The sequence below is a fragment of the Oncorhynchus tshawytscha genome, linkage group LG26, assembly GCF_018296145.1.
Source record: "Oncorhynchus tshawytscha isolate Ot180627B linkage group LG26, Otsh_v2.0, whole genome shotgun sequence".
Classification (NCBI taxonomy): domain Eukaryota; kingdom Metazoa; phylum Chordata; class Actinopteri; order Salmoniformes; family Salmonidae; genus Oncorhynchus; species Oncorhynchus tshawytscha.
The window spans coordinates 39,650,712-39,669,581 of NC_056454.1; the positions used below are offsets into that span (position 1 = coordinate 39,650,712).

Below are 18,870 nucleotides of genomic sequence, written 5' to 3' on the forward strand. Positions count from 1 at the left end.
TGTGATTGTCAGTATATACACATTGTGTTCTGTCAGAAAGATAGTTCCTAAACCAATTTACTACCCCTTCACTGAGACCAATGTTTCTGAGTCTAACTAGCAACAATTCATGGTCAACTGACTGAAAGGCATTTTGATAAATTCACATAAATCCTTAAAGCGTTGCAGTGCGTTCGGTGTGGTGCATATGTTGGATTTATCGAATGTATGTGTCAAACTGTAAGCATAGACAGGTTGACAGAAATGGGAGCAGAAGGTGAATGTTGAACTTTTGTCGGTGTGTTCGAAGCGTTAGGGTTCAACAAGATACCGAACATCTAGCTAGCTACACACTTTATAAAGTTAACGTTAATAAGATGGCTTGAGATTTAAGTTATCATGTAGGAAACGCCCCCCAACCTCAGCCACATCGAACACCTTTGGGATGAATCGGAATGCTGCCCCCCAATACAATTTGATTTGAAATGGTATCAAGAATATGCATATCCTTGCTTCAGGTCCTGAGCTACAAGCAATTATATTTGGGTATGTCATTTTAGGGGAAATTTGGAGGGGAAAAAAGGGTCCGATCCTTAAGAAGGAAGTTTCTTTTAAAATTATTCATAAATATTATCCTGCCAACCACTATATGAAAATAACTAATTCAAATTGTACCTTTTGTAATTACCACTCAGAAACAGTGTTGCATTGTATTCATGTAAGGAATCTGTGGCAAGACATCAGTAGATTTATAATTGAACACATTTATGAAGATTGTACACTGTTATGAAGAGATGTACTGCTTGGATTCTTCACTTATCATAGAAATAAGTTGAAACAATTTTATGTAATTCATTTCATTACTCTTTTGGCCAAATTCCATATTCACAAATGTACATTTACAAACAAAACAACACCTTTTATTACCTTGCAAAAAGAAATTGAACTATATTTTAAGACAATTAAAACCTCTGCCAACAAAAAAGCTGTTAGAATTATAAATGTGTGTATGTCCTTAAAGGTCCTTGTGTAATGTGATATTGTATCCCCTAGCCCAAATTTCCTTTTTATATTCTTTATATATACTTGTGTTCCCATGTACTTTTTGTATTGATTTGCTGTTAAGAAAAAAAAATATTGGAACTCCGACTGCGAGCCAGGCCCAACATCAGTGCCCGACCTCACTAATGCTCTTATGGCTGAATGGAAGCCCCCGCAGCAATGTTCCAACATCTAGTGGAAAGCCTTCCCAGAAGAGTGGAGGATGTTGGGGCAGCAAAGTGGGGCCAACTCCATATTAATGCCCATGATTTTGGAATGAGATGTTTGACGAGCAGGGGTCGGATTCACAAAACACTACTTACGAAAAAAACGGAAGAAGTTTCTTAAGGAAAAAATTGCATTAAAGAAGACATTTCTTCTTAAGAGTTTGTGAATTTGTGCCCAGGTGTCCACATACTTTTAGTCATGTAGAGTATTTCACATAGTGAGTAGTGCGGCAAGGTCTGGACAGTCCCCACCACTCGATGATAAAGTTATTAAGTGCTCTGGATGAGTTTGCAGCTTGACGAGAGTAGCCTAGTGCCTGTTGACCAGTTGTATAGTTAGGAGGGGCTTTTCTGGGATGGCGTATCTGTCTGGCCCCTGACCAGTCCTGACTGCTGAGTGTGTGTGTGGTTGGCGTCAGCGGTGGGAAGAGGAGGGAGGCCAGTGCCGACTCACTGTTGTTCTCTCTTGTGTCACTATGCAGGAGGTCACGGCCACCAGCCGCCATTATGTTGACCGGCTGTTCCACCCCGATCCACAGAAAGTGCTACAGGGAGTCATGTAAGTACATTATAATGTACATGACCTTGTTTTGTATTAGCCTATGTCTTACTATAGGAACACTTTATATTTGTCCTGTCACTGTCCCTCTTTGTTTTTTTTTGTCCCAAATGGCACCCTTTCCTCTACTTAGTGCACTACTTTTGACCAGAGCCTTATGGGAAATAGGTGCCATTTGGGACACAGCCTCTGTGTCTGTCCTTGTGTGAGTCTGAATGCCCAGTGTGAGCTCAGTGAGAGCTGCTTAGACCACTTTGTTTACATGTGGCTGTACGACCTGTGTATGATCAGTCAGTCTGCTTCATCTTTATTTTTTTTCTCCGAGGCCCAGCTCTGGTTACGGTTTTAGGCAGCTGGCCGCATCACTACCTGACTGGTGCAGCTGTTCTTTTCCACTGGCCTCTGCCAGCTCATGGCTATTCTACTCCATTAACTACTAGTATCTTTATATCGCATGCATTACATTCTATAGGGTCTCATCATTTGGCGAACCACAGTTAGAATTCTGTACTCTGGATAACTTTTCATATGTTATTGGCTTATATAAATGGTGTGTGAGATTTAAGCAAAATGGCCCGAGGGGGTGTGGTATATGGCCAATATACCACGGCTAAGGGCTGTTCTTATGCACGACACAACGCGGAGTGCCTGGATACAGCCCTTAGCCGTGGTATACAGGCCATATACAACAAACCCCTGAGGTGCCTTATTGCTATTATAAACTGGTTACCAACATAATTAGGGCAGTAAAAATGTAATGTTTTGTCATACTCGTGGTATACGGTCTGATATACCACGGCATTCATCCAATCAGAATTCAGGGCTCAAACCACCCAGTTTATAATCAGTATTCTATCCTCTCAAAGCAATACGTTAACAAGCTGGAGCAGCACTGATGCTTCTCAGCTGAGCCTGTAGACTTTAGTTAGCGTTTAGTTTAGTGTTTAGACGTATTTAGCGCTGGTGATAGGAATTATACTGTGGATGAACTCTGACAAGTGTCGTTATTGTGGCTGTTGGTAACATGCTGAGGGAGCGCCACACATCTGACTCTGTGTGTGTGTTCACAGTGACATGAAGAATGCTGTCATCGGAAACAACAAACAGAAAGCCAACCTGATTGTCCTGGGAGCTGTGCCCAGGTATCTCTCACTTTCCCCTTACCTTCGTTCTCCTCTCACACCTCCCTTCTTTTCCTGTCTTCTTTTTTCTCTCTCACAGAGTCTGTCCTTCCTTCCCCCCAGGTTACTGTACCTGCTCCAGCAGGGCTTATCCAGCTCTGAGCTGAAGACAGAGGTGTTGGGCTCAGAACTGAGGACAGAGGTGTTGGGCTCAGAACTGAGGACAGAGGTGTTGGGCTCAGAACTGAGGACAGAGGTGTTGGGCTCAGAACTGAGGACAGAGGGTGCGGTGGTGCTGAGGACAGAGGTGCTGGGCTCAGAACTGAGGACAGAGGGTGTGGTGGTACTGGGCTCAGAACTGAGGACAGAGTGTGTGGTGTTGCTGGGCTCAGAACTGAGGACAGAGGGTGCGGTGGTGCTGAGGACAGAGTGTGTGGTGGTACTGGGCAGTCTGGCCATGGGCACAGAGAACAACATCAAGTCCCTGGTGGACTGTCACATCATCCCTGCTCTGCTGCAAGGTACACACACACACACACACACACACACACACACACACACACACACACACACACACACACACACACACACACACACACACACTGCAAACAATAGGGAAACAACGAACAGATAATGGCGCCGGAGGAAATGGCTGCCATTTTACAATCTCCTAACCAATTGTACTATTGAGTGTGTTTTTTCACGTTATTTGTAACTTATTTTGTACATAATGTTTCTGCCACCGTCTCTTATGACTGAAAAGAGCTTCTAGATATCAGGACAGATTACTCACCCCGTACTGGAAGAAGATTCTTTCTTTAATGAGTCGGACGTCATTCGCAGGAGAAAGAAACAGGGATATCTGGGACGTAGGTCAGGGTGCCTTGTAAGGATCCGACGGCGAGTGGGTAATCTGCCTTTACCATCGGTCCTATTAGCCAACGTACAATCATTGGATAACAAAATAGATGAACTACGATCACGTATATCCTACCAACGGGACATTAAAAACAGTAATATCTTGTGTTTCACCGAGTCGTGGCTGAACGACGACATGGATAACATACAGCTGGTGGGTTTTACACTGTTTCGGCAGGATAGAACAGCAGCCTCTGGTAAGACTAGGGGAGGCGGTCTATGTATATTTGTAAACAACAGCTGGTGCACAAAATCAAATAGTAAGGAAGTCTCTAGGTTTTGCTTGCTTGAGGTAGAGTATCTCATGATAAGCTGTACCACACAGTCTTTACCAAAATAGTTTTCATCTATATTCTTCGTAGCTGTCTATTTATTGACCACCACAAACCGATGCTGACACTAAGACCGCACTCAACGAGCTGTATACGGCCATAGGCAAACAGAAAAATGCTCATCCTGAGTCGCCACTCCTAGTGGCCGGGGACTTGCAGGGAAACTGAAATCTATTTTACCTCATTTCTACCAGCATTTTAAATGTGCAACCAGAGGGAAAAAAACTCTAGTACCACCTTTACTCCACACACAGAGATGCATACAAAGCTCTTCCTTGCCCTCCATTTGGCAAATCTGACCATAATTCTATCCTCCTGATTCCTGCTTACAAGCAATAACTCAAGCAGGAAGCACCAGTAACTCAGTCAATAAAGAAGTGGTCAGATGACGCAGATGCTAAGCTACAGGACTGTTTTGCTAGCACAGACCGGAATATGTTCTGGGATTCTTCCGGCATTAAGCAGTACACCACATCAGTCACTGGCTTTATCAATAAGTGCATTGAGGACGTCGTCCCCACAGTGACTGTACGTACATACCCCAAACAGAAGCCATGGATTACAGGCAACATCTGCACTGGGCTAAAGGGTAGAGCTGCCACTTTCAAGGAGCGGGACTCTAACCCGGAAGCTTATAAGAGATCCCGCTATGCCCTCGACGAACTATCAAATAGACAAAGCATCAAAACAGTACTAAGATTGAATCGTACTACACCGGCTCCGACATTCATCGGATGGGGCAGGGCTTGCAAACTATTACAGACTACAAAGGTGTTAGCAATTGATGTTATTCTTCAATAACACAAACTCCAAAGCAAATCAGGGGGAGGATAATAGGTTTATTTGAAAAGGACAAATCAAGATGTTGTGCTGGGAGGTAGATGTTCAGTCTCCCATTTATAACCCCCCACCCTAGTCTGGGGTTAACCAATGAGAAGACCTTGCAGTACCACATGGCCAAATAACAAGTATCCTGTTCCCGACTCAATGTACGGAATGTAGCGCATGTAGCTCTGAGTTCAGGAGTGACCTTTCACAGATTTTAAACAGCTGTTGAACTGAAACCCAACTCCTATTTACGTTGACAATTCCCTATTGACCATTAGTACTATATTTAGTTTAGTATTATTGTCCTCTCATCCTCTGCGTTGTGTATTTATCTTCAAAATATTCTTGTAAAGGGAAGCTCAGCCGCGATCTGCCCAGTGACATTAGTCTACCAGATGAGTTAAATTACTTCTATGCTGGCATCGAGGCAAACAACACTGAAGCATGCATGAGAGCATCAGCGGTTCCGGAAGACTGTGTGATCACGCTCTCCACAGCTGATGTGAGTAAAACCTTTAAACAGGTCAACATTCACAAGGCCGCAGGGCCAGACGGATTAACAGGACGTGTACTCCAAGTATGCACTGACCAACTGGCAAGTGTCTTCACTGACATTTTCAACCTGTCCCTGACTGAGTCTGTAATACCAACATGTTTCAAGCAGACCACCATAGTCCCTGTGCCCAAGAACACTAAGGTAACCCGCCCAAACAGATCCACAGATGATGCAATCTCTATTGCACTCCACACTTCCTTTTCCCACCTGGACAAAAGGAACACCTACGAGAGAATGCTATTCCTTCACTACAGCTCAGCGTTCAACACCATAGTGCCCTTAAAGCTCATCACTAAGCTAACGACCCTGGGACTAAACACCTCCCTCTGCAACTGGATCTTGGATTTCCTGATGGGTCGCTCCCAGGTGGTAAGGGTAGGTAGCAACACATCCGCCACACTGATCCTCGACAATGGAGCTCCCCAGGGGTGCGTGCTCAGTCCCCTCCTGTACTCCCTCTTCACTCATGACTGCATGGCCAGGCACAACTCCAACACCATTTAGTTTGCTGATGACACAACAGTGGTATGCCTAATCACTGACAACAATGAGACAGCCTATAGGGAGGCGGTCAGAGACAATGCCAGGACAACTGCCTCTTCCTCAACGTGATCAAGACTAAGGAGATGATTGTGAACTACAGGAAAAGGAGGACAGAGCACGCCCCCATTCTCCTCGACGGGGCTGCAGTGGAGCAGGTTGAGAGCTTCAAGTTTCTTGGTGTCCGCATCACCAACTAACTATCCTGATCCAAACACACTAAGACAGTTGTGAAGAGGGGCACGACAATCACTATTCCCCCTCAGGAGACTGAACATATTTGTCATGGGTCCTCAGATCCTCAAAAAGTTCTACAGCTGCACCATCGAGAGCATCCTGACTGGTTGCATCACTGCCTGGTACGGCAACTGCTCGGCCTCCGACTACAAGGCACTATGGAGGGTAGTGCGTACGGCCCAATACATCACTGGGGCCAAGCTTCCTGCCATCCAGGACTTCTATACCAGGCGATATCAGAGGAAGGCCCTAAAAATTGTCAGTCTCCAGCCACCCTGGTAGTAGACTGTTCTCTCTGCTACTACATGGCAAGCGGTACCGGAGCTGCAAGTTTAGGTCCAAAAGGCTAATTAACAGCTTCTACCCACAAGCCATAGAGTTCTGAACAGCTAATCAAATGGCTACCCAGACTATTTGCATTGTCCCCATTCCCTCTTTTACACTGCTGCTACTCTCTGTTTCTAATCTATGCATAGACACTTTAACTCTAACTACATGTACATATTACCTCAACTAACCGGTGCCCTCGCACATTGACTCTGTACCGGTACCCCCTGTATATAGCATCGCTACTGTTATTTTACTGTTGCTCTTCAATTACTTTATTTTTTATTTTGAATTTAACACTTATTTTTCTTAACTGCATTGTTGGTTAGGTAAGTAAGCATTTCACTGTAAGGTCTACACCTGTTGTATTCGGCGCATGTGACTAATAAAATGTGATTCGATCAGTGACTTATGCTCTCTGTGTATATGCAGGTCTTGTATGTCCAGACCTGATCTTCATCGAGGCTTGTCTTCGCTGCCTCAGGACAGTCTTCATCAGTCCAGTCACCCCAGTGCAGCTGCTCTACACTGTAAGTCTTAGTCACTTGTTCTCTGATACACATCCATAGGGGTGTAACGTAATATTACAACATGCTCTCTCTAGCACTCATCTGAGCCGTGTGTTCTGAGCCGTGTGTTCTGAGCCGGGTGTTCTGAGCCGGGTGTTCTGAGCCGGGTGTTCTGAGCCGTGTGTTCTGAGCCGTGTGTTCTGAGCCGGGTGTTTTGAGCCGGGTGTTCTGAGCCGTGTGTTCTGAGCCGTGTGCTGAGCCGGTGTTCTGAGCCGTGTGTTCTGAGCCGTGTGTTCTGAGCCGTGTGTTCTGAGCCGTGTGTTCTGAGCCGTGTGTTCGCCGGGTGTTCTGAGCCTGAGCCGGGTGTTCTGAGCCGGGTGTTCTGAGCCGGGTGTTCTCGGGTGTTCTGAGCCGTGTGTTCTGAGCCGGGTGCCGGGTGTTCTGAGCCGGGTGTTCTGAGCCGTGTGTTCTGAGCCGGGTGTTCTGAGCCGGGTGTTCTGAGCCGTGTGTTCTGAGCCGTGTGTTCTGAGCCGTGTGTTCTGAGCCGTGTGTTCTGAGCCGGGTGTTCTGAGCCGTGTGTTCTGAGCCGGGTGTTCTGAGCCGGGTGGACAGTCACAGTGTCTGTCTCCTTCAGGACCCTACTGTGATTCCCCACTTGATGTCCCTGCTGAGTCGGTCTCCGCGGACGCAGGACTACATCACCCAGATCTTCTCCCACTGCTGCAAGGTCAGTACAGCAGGACACATTAAAAACGGTCATCTAGTAGAAGACATGTTAATTAGTCTGTCTGAGGAATGACTCAGTTATGTGTGTGTGTGTTCTGTAGACTCCAGAGCATCAGACGGTTCTGTTTAACCACGGGGCGATCCAGAACATTGCTCCCATGCTCATCTCTCTCTCCTATAAGGTACTGTTTGAAACTATTACTCACCCATTGTCTCAGTTCAACGATCTCTCATCTCTCACATCTCTCATTGCAACACTGTATATATACGTAATATGACATTTTGTAATGTCTTTCTTGTTTTGAAACTTCTGTTTGTGCAATGATACTGTTCATTTTGATAGTTTATTTCACTTTTGTATATTATCTACCTCACTTGCTTTGGCAATGTTAACACATGTTTCCCATGCCAATAAAGCCCCTTGAATTGAATTGAATTGTATTAACATCTCACCCTCTCTCTCACCCTTTCTCCCCTTTCCCCCCTGTTATCTCACTACCTCTCTTTCTTTGGTTCTCTCATGTCATACAGGTACGTATGCAGGCATTAAAATGCTTCTCAGTCCTGGCCTATGAGAACACTCAGGTCTCCATGACATTGGTGAATGGTAAGACTACTTTTCCTTTTTATTTCTCTCTCCCTGCCTCCCTCTCTCTCCCTTTTCTCTCCCTGCCTCCCTCTCGCTCCCTTTTCTCTCCCTGCCTCCCTCTCGCTCCCTTTTCTCTCCCTGCCTCCCCCTCTCTCCCTTTTCTCTCCCTCTCGCTCCCTTTTCTCTCCCTGCCTCCCCCTCTCTCCCTTTTCTCTCCCTGCCTCCCCCTCTCTCCCTTTTCTCTCCCTCTCGCTCCCTTTTCTCTCCCTGCCTCCCTCTCGCTCCCTTTTCTCTCCCTGCCTCCCTCTCGCTCCCTTTTCTCTCCCTGCCTCCCCCTCTCTCCCTTTTCTCTCCCTCTCGCTCCCTTTTCTCTCCCTGCCTCCCTCTCTCTCCCTTTTCTCTCCCTGCCTCCCACTCTCTCCCCTTTCTTTCCCTGCCTCCCTCTCTCTCCCTGCCTCCCTCTCTCTCCCCTTTCTCTCCCTGCCTCCCTCTCTCTCCCCTTTCTCTCCCTGCCTCCCACCCTTCTCTCCCTTTTTCTCTCCCTCTCTCCCTGCCTCCCTTTTCTCTCCCTGCCTCCCTCTCTCTCCCTTTTCTCTCCCTCTCTCTCCCTTTTCTCTCCCTGCCTCCCTCTCTCTCCCTCTCGCTATTTCATTCTTGCCTGCTCTGAGACCTAACTGGGACAGATTCTAGTTATGTTGTTTACTCTGTGTCAGAGGTGTTCTGTTATTGCCATTACATTATTATCGTCATGGTAGCAGACATGTTGTCAGATGGTGATAATATAGTATTATGATGCTACGATACAAATCTATGTTCTCCTCTCTGTTCTCAGTGCTGGTTGATGGGGATCTGCTCTCTCAGGTGTTTGTCAGAATGTTGCAAAGGGATCTGCCCATTGAAATGCAGCTCACAGCAGCCAAGTGGTGAGTGTTTCACTTGACTATTAAACTAAGTGTGCTGCGATTGACCATGTCGACGTAAGTGCTAGTAGGTGTGAATCTGCGGACTGAAGTTAAGTGTGTGAAAGTGTTTTTCTTTCTGAAGGTGACATTTCTCTCCCTCTCTCTCTTTCTGCCCCCCCAGTCTAACATACATGTGTCGAGCGGGAGCCATCAGAACAGATGACAGGTGCATTGTTTTAAAGGTGATTATACTAGTTTGCTTGTACCATTGTGTACTCATCTAACGACTCAATCTAATACTGATGTGTGTGTGTGCGTGCGTGCGTGTGTGCGTGTGTACGTATATGCGTGCGCGTGCGTGCGTGCGTGCGTGTGTGCGTGCGTGTGGACATTTATTGGGCTGGATCTTGTCCTGGAAGCAGAGCGGTTTCCACTAGATGGGCCAGAATGCAAAGTCAAAATTGTCTATAACGTAAAGCATTTATGGAAACAAAATGTAGCTTTTTGGTAATTTAAGTTTACGGTTTGGCACAAGATTAGCAGTGTGGTTAGGGTTCAAATCAGATTTGATGACTTTGTGGCAATGCCAGCTAGTGACCACCCTGCAGAGCTGCCTCTAGTGCATGAGTCATCCCAACAAGTGCCAAACTGTATGTAGAACTCTGGTTCCACCCCTGTCTGTAGACCCTGCCGTGCCTGGTGAGGATGTGCAGTAAGGAACGTCTGTTGGAGGAGCGTGTGGAGGGGGCAGAGACCCTGGCCTACCTGATGGAGCCTGATGTGGAGCTGCAGAGGATCGCCAGTGTAACCGACCACCTAGTGGCCATGCTGGCTGACTACTTCAAATACCCCAGCTCTGTCAGCGCCATCACTGACATTAAGAGGGTGAGACACTGGACTGTAGTCATTGAACCTAGCCAGGCAGTCTTACAAGGCAGAGAAAACAGTGACCATCAGGAAAACACTGAAACTGTGGTGAGAAAAGAACACCACAGTCCTTCATTTGGACAAAAATCTCTTTTACCTAAAAATAATGGTTTATTTCATTTTTTATTTATCTGCAGTTGGATCATGACCTGAAGCACGCACATGAGCTGAGGCAAGCTGCCTTCAAGCTGTACGCCTCACTGGGCTCCAACGATGAAGACATCCGCAAGAAGGTGACTTCAACAGTACACACACCCACCCTAACCCAGCCACTTTTAGAAGTGTCCTTCTCGTAAACCCCCCGCTCCTGTTTCTCCCTCCTCAGATCACAGAGACCGAGAACATGATGGACAGGATAGTGAGCGGCCTGTCAGAATCCAGCATCAAGGTGCGGCTAGCAGCCGTCAGGTACGGAAAACACATCTCTACTTCTCTGCTCTCCACTGAGTGTCCTGTCACATTCTGTTCCTCTCTATTTTATATATATACACTTCCGTTCAAAAGTTTGGGGTCACTGAGAAATGTCCTTGTTTCTGAAAGAAAAGCTAATTTAAAAATAATAATAATTAAATAATAATGAAAATAATAATGAAAATAACATCAAGTTGATCAGACAGTGTAAACATTGTTCATGTTGTAAATGACTATTGTAGCTGGAAACGGCAGATAAAAAAAAAAATTGAATATCTACAGAGGCCCATTATCAGCAACCATCACATCAAATTAAATCAAGGTTTATTTGTCACGTGCGCTGAATACAACAATTGTAAACCTTAGTGAAATGCTTACTTACAGGCGCTAACCAATAGTGCAAAAAAGGTATTAGGTGAACAATAGGTAGGTAAAGAAATACAGTGCCTTGCGAAAGTATTCGGCCCCCTTGAACTTTGCGACCTTTTGCCACATTTCAGGCTTCAAACATAAAGATATAAAACTGTATTTTTTTGTGAAGAATCAACAACAAGTGGGACACAATCATGAAGTGGAACGACATTTATTGGATATTTCAAACTTTTTTAACAAATCAAAAACTGAAAAATTGGGCGTGCAAAATTATTCAGCCCCCTTAAGTTAATACTTTGTAGCGCCAACAAATTCTTATTTTCAATGACGGCCTAGGAACAGTGGGTTAACTGCCTGTTCAGGGGCAGAACGACAGATTTGTACCTTGTCAGCTCGGGGATTTGCAACCTTCCGTTTACTAGTCCAACGCTCTAACCACTAACCGCTACCCTGCCGCCCCATGATTCCATATCTATAGTTTTGATGTGTTCTGTTATTCTACAAAGTAGAAATAGTAAAAATAAAGAAAAACCCTTGAATGAGTAGTTGTGTCCAAACTTTTGACGTGTGTGTCTACATATAATTTTTTTATTATATAATATTCCTTTTTTCAGGTAAACATCATAAACAAATAGTACATATATCTGAATTTCTAAATGTAACAAACATATAATAACCAACAATGACAGTAAACAAACACGTACACAAGCAATAAAATGTATGCCTTCTTTCAGTTCTCTGTGCTTAATGTTCCATTACCTCCTAGACAGTGTTTCATTCATTACCCTTACCAGTGTTTCATTCATTACCCTTACCAGTGTTTCATTCATTACCCTTACCAGTGTTTCATTCATTACCCTTACCAGTGTTTCATTCATTACCCTTACCAGTGTTTCATTCATTACCATTCATTACCAGTGTTTCATTCATTACCCTTACCAGTGTTTCATTCATTACCCTTACCAGTGTTTCATTCATTATTACCAGTGTTTCATTCATTACCCCATTACCCCAGTGTTTCATTCATTACCCATTACCAGTGTTTCATTCATTACCCTTACCAGTGTTTCATTCATTACCCTTACCAGTGTTTCATTCATTACCCTGTGTTTCATTCATTACCTACCTGTGTTTCATTCATTTACCTGTGTTTCATTCATTACCCTACCTGTGTTTCATTCATTACCCTTACCAGTGTTTCATTCATTACCCTTACCAGTGTTTCATTCATTACCCTTACCAGTGTTTCATTCATTACCCTTACCAGTGTTTCATTCATTACCCTTACCAGTGTTTCATTCATTACCCTTACCAGTGTTTCATTCATTACCCTTACCAGTGTTTCATTCATTACACCTACCCGTGTTTCATCCATTACCCCTACCTGTGTTTCATTACCCCAACCCGTGTTTTATTCATTACCCCAACCCGTGTTTCATTCATTACCCCAACCCGTGTTTCATTCATTAGCCCAACACATGTTTCATTCATTACCCCTACCTGTGTTTCATTCATTACCCCTGCCTGTGTTTCATTCATTTCCCCTACCTGTGTTTCATTCATTACCCCTGCCTGTGTTTCATTCATTACCCCTACCTGTGTTTCATTCATTACCCCCTACCTGTGTTTCATTCATTACTCCTACCTGTGTTTCATTCATTACCCCTACCTGTGTTTCATTCATTACCCTACCCGTGTTTTATTACCCCAACCCGTGTTTTATTACCCCAACCTGTGTTTCATTCATTACCCCTACCTGTGTTTCATTCATTACCCCTACCTGTGTTTCATTCATTACCCTACCCATGTTTCATTCATTACCCCTACCCGTGTTTTATTACCCCTGCCTGTGTTTTTCATTACCCCTACCCCTGTGTTTCATTTCATTACCCCTACCTGTGTTTCATTCATTACCCCTACCTGTGTTTCATTCATTACCCCTACCTGTGTTTCATTCATTACCCCTACCTGTGTTTCATTCATTACCCCTACCTGTGTTTCATTCATTACCCCTACCTGTGTTTCATTCATTACCCCTACCTGTGTTTCATTCATTACCCCTACCTGTCAAATCAAATCAAATCACATTTATTTATATAGCCCTTTGTACATCAGCTGATATCTCAAAGTGCTGTACAGAAACCCAGCCTAAAACCCCAAACAGCAAGCAATGCAGGTGTAGAAGCACGGTGGCTAGGAAAAACTCCTTAGAAAGGCCAAAACCTAGGAAGAAACCTAGAGAGGAACCAGGCTATGTGGGGTGGCCAGTCCTCTTCTGGCTGTGCCGGGTGGAGATTATAACAGAACATGGCCAAGATGTTCAAATGTTCATAAATGACCAGCATGGTCGAATAATAATAAGGCAGAACAGTTGAAACTGGAGCAGCAGCACAGTCAGGTGGAAGTTGAAACTGGAGCAGCAGCATGGCCAGGTGGACTGGGGACAGCAAGGAGTCATCATGTCAGGTAGTCCTGGGGCATGGTCCTAGGGCTCAGGTCAGTTGAAACTGGAACAGCAGCATGGCCAGGTGGACTGGGGACAGCAAGGAGTCATCATGTCAGGTAGTCCTGGAGCTCAGGTCCTAGGGCTCGGGTCCTCCGAGAGAGAGAAAGAAAGAGAGAAGGAGAGAATTAGAGAACGCACACTTAGATTCACACAGGACACCGAATAGGACAGGAGAAGTACTCCAGATATAACAAACTGACCCCAGCCCCCGACACATAAACTACTGCAGCATAAATACTGGAGGCTGAGACAGGAGGGGTCAGGAGACACTGTGGCCCCATCCGAGGTCACCCCGGACAGGGCCAAACAGGAAGGATATAACCCCACCCACTTTGCCAAAGCACAGCCCCCACACCACTAGAGGGATATCTTCAACCACCAACTTACCATCCTGAGACAAGGCTGAGTATAGCCCACAAAGATCTCCGCCACGGCACAACCCAAGGGGGGCGCCAACCCAGACAGGATGACCACAACAGTGAATCAACCCACTCAGGTGACGCACCCCTCCAGGGACGGCATGAGAGAGCCCCAGTAAGCCAGTGACCCAGCCCCTGTAATAGGGTTAGAGGCAGAGAATCCCAGTGGAAAGAGGGGAACCGGCCAGGCAGAGACAGCAAGGGCGGTTCGTTGCTCCAGAGCCTTTCCGTTCACCTTCCCACTCCTGGGCCAGACTACACTCAATCATATGACCCACTGAAGAGATGAGTCTTCAGTAAAGACTTAAAGGTTGAGACCGAGTTTGCGTCTCTGACATGGGTAGGCAGACCGTTCCATAAAAATGGAGCTCTATAGGAGAAAGCCCTGCCTCCAGCTGTTTGCTTAGAAATTCTAGGGACAATTAGGAGGCCTGCGTCTTGTGACCGTAGCGTACGTGTAGGTATGTACGGCAGGACCAAATCAGAGAGATAGGTAGGAGCAAGCCCATGTAATGCTTTGTAGGTTAGCAGTAAAACCTTGAAATCAGCCCTTGCTTTGACAGGAAGCCAGTGTAGAGAGGCTAGCACTGGAGTAATATGATCAAATTTTTTGGTTCTAGTCAGGATTCTAGCAGCCGTATTTAGCACTAACTGAAGTTTATTTAGTGCTTTATCCGGGTAGCCGGAAAATAGAGCATTGCAGTAGTCTAACCTAGAAGTGACAAAAGCATGGATTAATTTTTCTGCATCATTTTTGGACAGAAAGTTTCTGATTTTTGCAATGTTACGTAGATGGAAAAAAGATGTCCTTGAAATGGTCTTGATATGTTCTTCAAAAGAGAGATCAGGGTCCAGAGTAACGCCGAGGTCCTTCACAGTTTTATTTGAGACGACTGTACAACCATTAAGATTAATTGTCAGATTCAACAGAATATCTCTTTGTTTCTTGGGACCTAGAACAAGCATCTCTGTTTTGTCCGAGTTTAATAGTAGAAAGTTTGCAGCCATCCACTTCCTTATGTCTGAAACACATGCTTCTAGTGAGGGCAATTTTGGGGCTTCACCATGTTTCATTGAAATGTACAGCTGTGTGTCATCCGCATAGCAGTGAAAGTTTACATTATGTTTTCGAATAACATCCCCAAGAGGTAAAATATATAGTGAGAACAATAGTGGTCCTAAAACGGAACCTTGAGGAACACCGAAATTTACAGTTGATTTGTCAGAGGACAAACCATTCACAGAGACAAACTGATATCTTTCCGACAGATAAGATCTAAACCAGGCCAGAACTTGTCCGTGTAGACCAATTTGGGTTTCCAATCTCTCCAAAAGAATGTGGTGATCGATGGTATCAAAAGCGGCACTAAGGTCTAGGAGCACGAGGACAGATGCAGAGCCTCGGTCCGATGCCATTAAAATGTCATTTACCACCTTCACAAGTGCCGTCTCAGTGCTATGATAGGGTCTAAAACCAGACTGAAGCATTTCGTATACATTGTTTGTCTTCAGGAAGGCAGTGAGTTGCTGAGCAACAGCCTTCTCTAAAATTTTTGAGAGGAATGGAAGATTCGATATAGGCCGATAGTTTTTTATATTTTCTGGGTCAAGGTTTGGCTTTTTCAAGAGAGGCTTTATTACTGCCACTTTTAGTGAGTTTGGTACACATCCAGTGGATAGAGAGCCGTTTATTATGTTCAACATAGGAGGGCCAAGCACAGGAAGCAGCTCTTTCAGTAGTTTAGTTGGAATAGGGTCCAGTATGCAGCTTGAAGGTTTAGAGGCCATGATTATTTTCATCATTGTGTCAAGAGATATAGTACTAAAACACTTGAGCGTCTCTCTTGATCCTAGGTCCTGGCAGAGTTGTGCAGACTCAGGACAACTGAGGTTTGGAGGAATACGCAGGTTTAAAGAAGAGTCCGTAATTTGCTTTCTAATAATCATAATCTTTTCCTCAAAGAAGTTCATGAATTTATCACTGCTAAAGTGAAAGTCATCCTCTCTTGGGGAATGCTGCTTTTTAGTTAGCTTTGCGACAGTATCAAAAAGGAATTTCGGATTGTTCTTATTTTCCTCAATTAAGTTAGAAAAATAGGATGATCGAGCAGCAGTAAGGGCTCTTCGGTACTGCACGGTACTGTCTTTCCAAGCTAGTCGGAAGACTTCCAGTTTGGTGTGGCGCCATTTCCGTTCCAATTTTCTGGAAGCTTGCTTCAGAGCTCGGGTATTTTCTGTGTACCAGGGAGCTAGTTTCTTATGAGAATTTTTTTTAGTTTTTAGGGGTGCAACTGCATCTAGGGTATTGCGCAAGGTTAAATTGAGATCCTCAGTTAGGTGGTTAACTGATTTTTGTCCTCTGGCGTCCTTGGGTAGGCAGAGGGAGTCTGGAAGGGCATCAAGGAATCTTTGTGTTGTCTGTGAATTTATAGCACGACTTTTGATGTTCCTTGGTTGGGGTCTGAGCAGATTATTTGTTGCAATTGCAAACGTAATAAAATGGTGGTCCGATAGTCCAGGATTATGAGGAAAAACATTAAGATCCACCACATTTATTCCATGGGACAAAACTAGGTCCAGCGTATGACTGTGACAGTGAGTGGGTCCAGAGACATGTTGGACAAAACCCACTGAGTCGATGATGGCTCCGAAAGCCTTTTGGAGTGGGTCTGTGGACTTTTCCATGTGAATATTAAAGTCACCAAAGATTAGAATATTATCTGCTATGACTACAAGGTCCGATAGGAATTCAGGGAACTCAGTGAGAAACGCTGTATATGGCCCAGGAGGCCTGTAAACAGTAGCTATAAAAAGTGATTGAGTAGGCTGCATAGATTTCATGACTAGAAGCTCAAAAGACGAAAACGTCATTTTTTTTTTTTTTGTAAATTGAAATTTGCTATTGTAAATGTTAGCAACCCCTCCGCCTTTGCGGGATGCACGGGGATATGGTCACTAGTGTAGCCAGGAGGTGAGGCCTCATTTAAAACAGTAAATTCATCAGGCTTAAGCCATGTTTCAGTCAGGCCAATCACATCAAGATTATGATCAGTGATTAGTTCATTGACTATAATTGCCTTTGAAGTAAGGGATCTAACATTAAGTAGCCCTATTTTGAGATGTGAGGTATCATGATCTCTTTCAGTAATGACAGGAATGGAGGTGGTCTTTATCCTAGTGAGATTGCTAAGGCGAACACCGCCATGTTTAGTTTTGCCCAACCTAGGTCGAGGCACAGACACGGTCTCAATGGTGATAGCTGAGCTGACTACACTGACTGTGCTAGTGGCAGACTCCACTATGCTGGCAGGCTGGCTAACAGCCTGCTGCCTGGCCTGCACCCTATTTCATTGTGGAGCTAGAGGAGTTAGAGCCCTGTCTATGTTGGTAGATAAGATGAGAGCACCCCTCCAGCTAGGATGGAGTCCGTCACTCCTCAGCAGGTCAGGCTTGGTCCTGTTTGTGGGTGAGTCCCAGAAAGAGGGCCAATTATCTACAAATTCTATCTTTTGGGAGGGGCAGAAAACAGTTTTCAACCAGCGATTGAGTTGTGAGACTCTGCTGTAGAGCTCATCACTCCCCCTAACTGGGAGGGGGCCAGAGACAATTACATCGTTGGTGCCGACGTGGATAACAATATCTCTATACTCTCTACACTCGCCAGTTTTAGCTTTAGCCAGCACAATCTTCAGATTAGCCTTAACGTCGGTAGCCCTGCCCCCGGGTAAACAGTGTATGATCGCTGGATGATTTGCTTTAAGTCTAATGCTGCGGGTAATGGAGTCGCCAATGACTAGAGTTTTCAATTTGTCAGAGCTAATGGTGGGAAGCTTCGGCGTCTCAGACCCCGTAACGAGAGGAGTAGAGACCAGAGAAGAATCGGCCTCTGACTCCGACCCGCTGCTTAATGGGGAAAACCGGTTGAAAGTTTCTGTCGGCTGAATGAGCGACACCGGTTGAGCGTTCCTACAGCATTTCCTTCCAGAAACCGTGAGAAAGTTGTCCGGCTGCGGGGACTGTGTCAGGGGATTTATACTACTATCTGTACTTACTGGTGGCACAGACGCTGTTTCATCCTTTCCTACACTGAAATTACCCTTGCCTAACGATTGCGTCTGAAGCTGGGCTTGCAGCACAGCTATCCTCGCCGTAAGGCGAGTACAGCGGCTGCAATTAGAAGGCATCATGTTAATGTTACTACTTAGCTTCGGCTGTTGGAGGTCCTGACGAATCGTGTCCAGATAAAGCATCCGGAGTGAAAAAGTTGAGGAAAAAATAAATAAATATATGAACGGTAATTAAAAAGTGAAAACCGTAAAGTTGTCAGGTAGCAAAACAGGTTGGCAACAAAACGCACAGCAACTCGAAAACAAGCCTGCAAGTTGTGACCGGAAACCTGTGTTTCATTCATTACCCCTACCTGTGTTTCATTCATTACCCCTACCTGTGTTTCATTCATTACCCCTACCTGTGTTTCATTCATTACCCCTACCCGTGTTTCATTCATTACCCCTACCTGTGTTTCATTCATTTCCCCTACCCGTGTTTCATTCATTTCCCCTACCCGTGTTTCATTCATTTCCCCTACCCGTGTTTCATTCATTTCCCCTACCCGTGTTTCATTCATTTCCCCTACCCGTGTTTCATTCATTTCCCCTACTCGTGTTTCATTCATTTCCCCTACCCGTTTTTCATTCATTAACCCTACCCATGTTTCATTACCCCTACCTGTGTTTAATTCATTACCCCTATCCATGTTTCATTACCCCTACCTGTGTTTCATTCATTTCCCCTACCCATATTTCATTACCCCTACCTGTTTCATTCATTACCCCCTATCCATG

General features: G+C 45.0%; 1 protein-coding gene across 1 annotated transcript in view; it reads left to right on the forward strand.

The window, feature by feature from the left end:
- The window catches only part of LOC112235323 (armadillo repeat-containing protein 8-like), a 31,179-nt gene that overhangs the window by 2,224 nt on the left and 10,085 nt on the right, over positions 1-18,870 (forward strand). The window contains exons 2-13 of the mRNA XM_042306627.1: positions 1,730-1,806; positions 2,877-2,948; positions 3,051-3,448; positions 7,098-7,195; positions 7,809-7,901; positions 8,002-8,082; positions 8,432-8,507; positions 9,322-9,412; positions 9,573-9,633; positions 10,076-10,276; positions 10,456-10,551; positions 10,644-10,726. Coding sequence (XP_042162561.1) covers positions 1,730-1,806; positions 2,877-2,948; positions 3,051-3,448; positions 7,098-7,195; positions 7,809-7,901; positions 8,002-8,082; positions 8,432-8,507; positions 9,322-9,412; positions 9,573-9,633; positions 10,076-10,276; positions 10,456-10,551; positions 10,644-10,726 — 1,427 coding nt within the window. The remainder of the gene's footprint in view (positions 1-1,729; positions 1,807-2,876; positions 2,949-3,050; positions 3,449-7,097; positions 7,196-7,808; positions 7,902-8,001; positions 8,083-8,431; positions 8,508-9,321; positions 9,413-9,572; positions 9,634-10,075; positions 10,277-10,455; positions 10,552-10,643; positions 10,727-18,870) is intronic.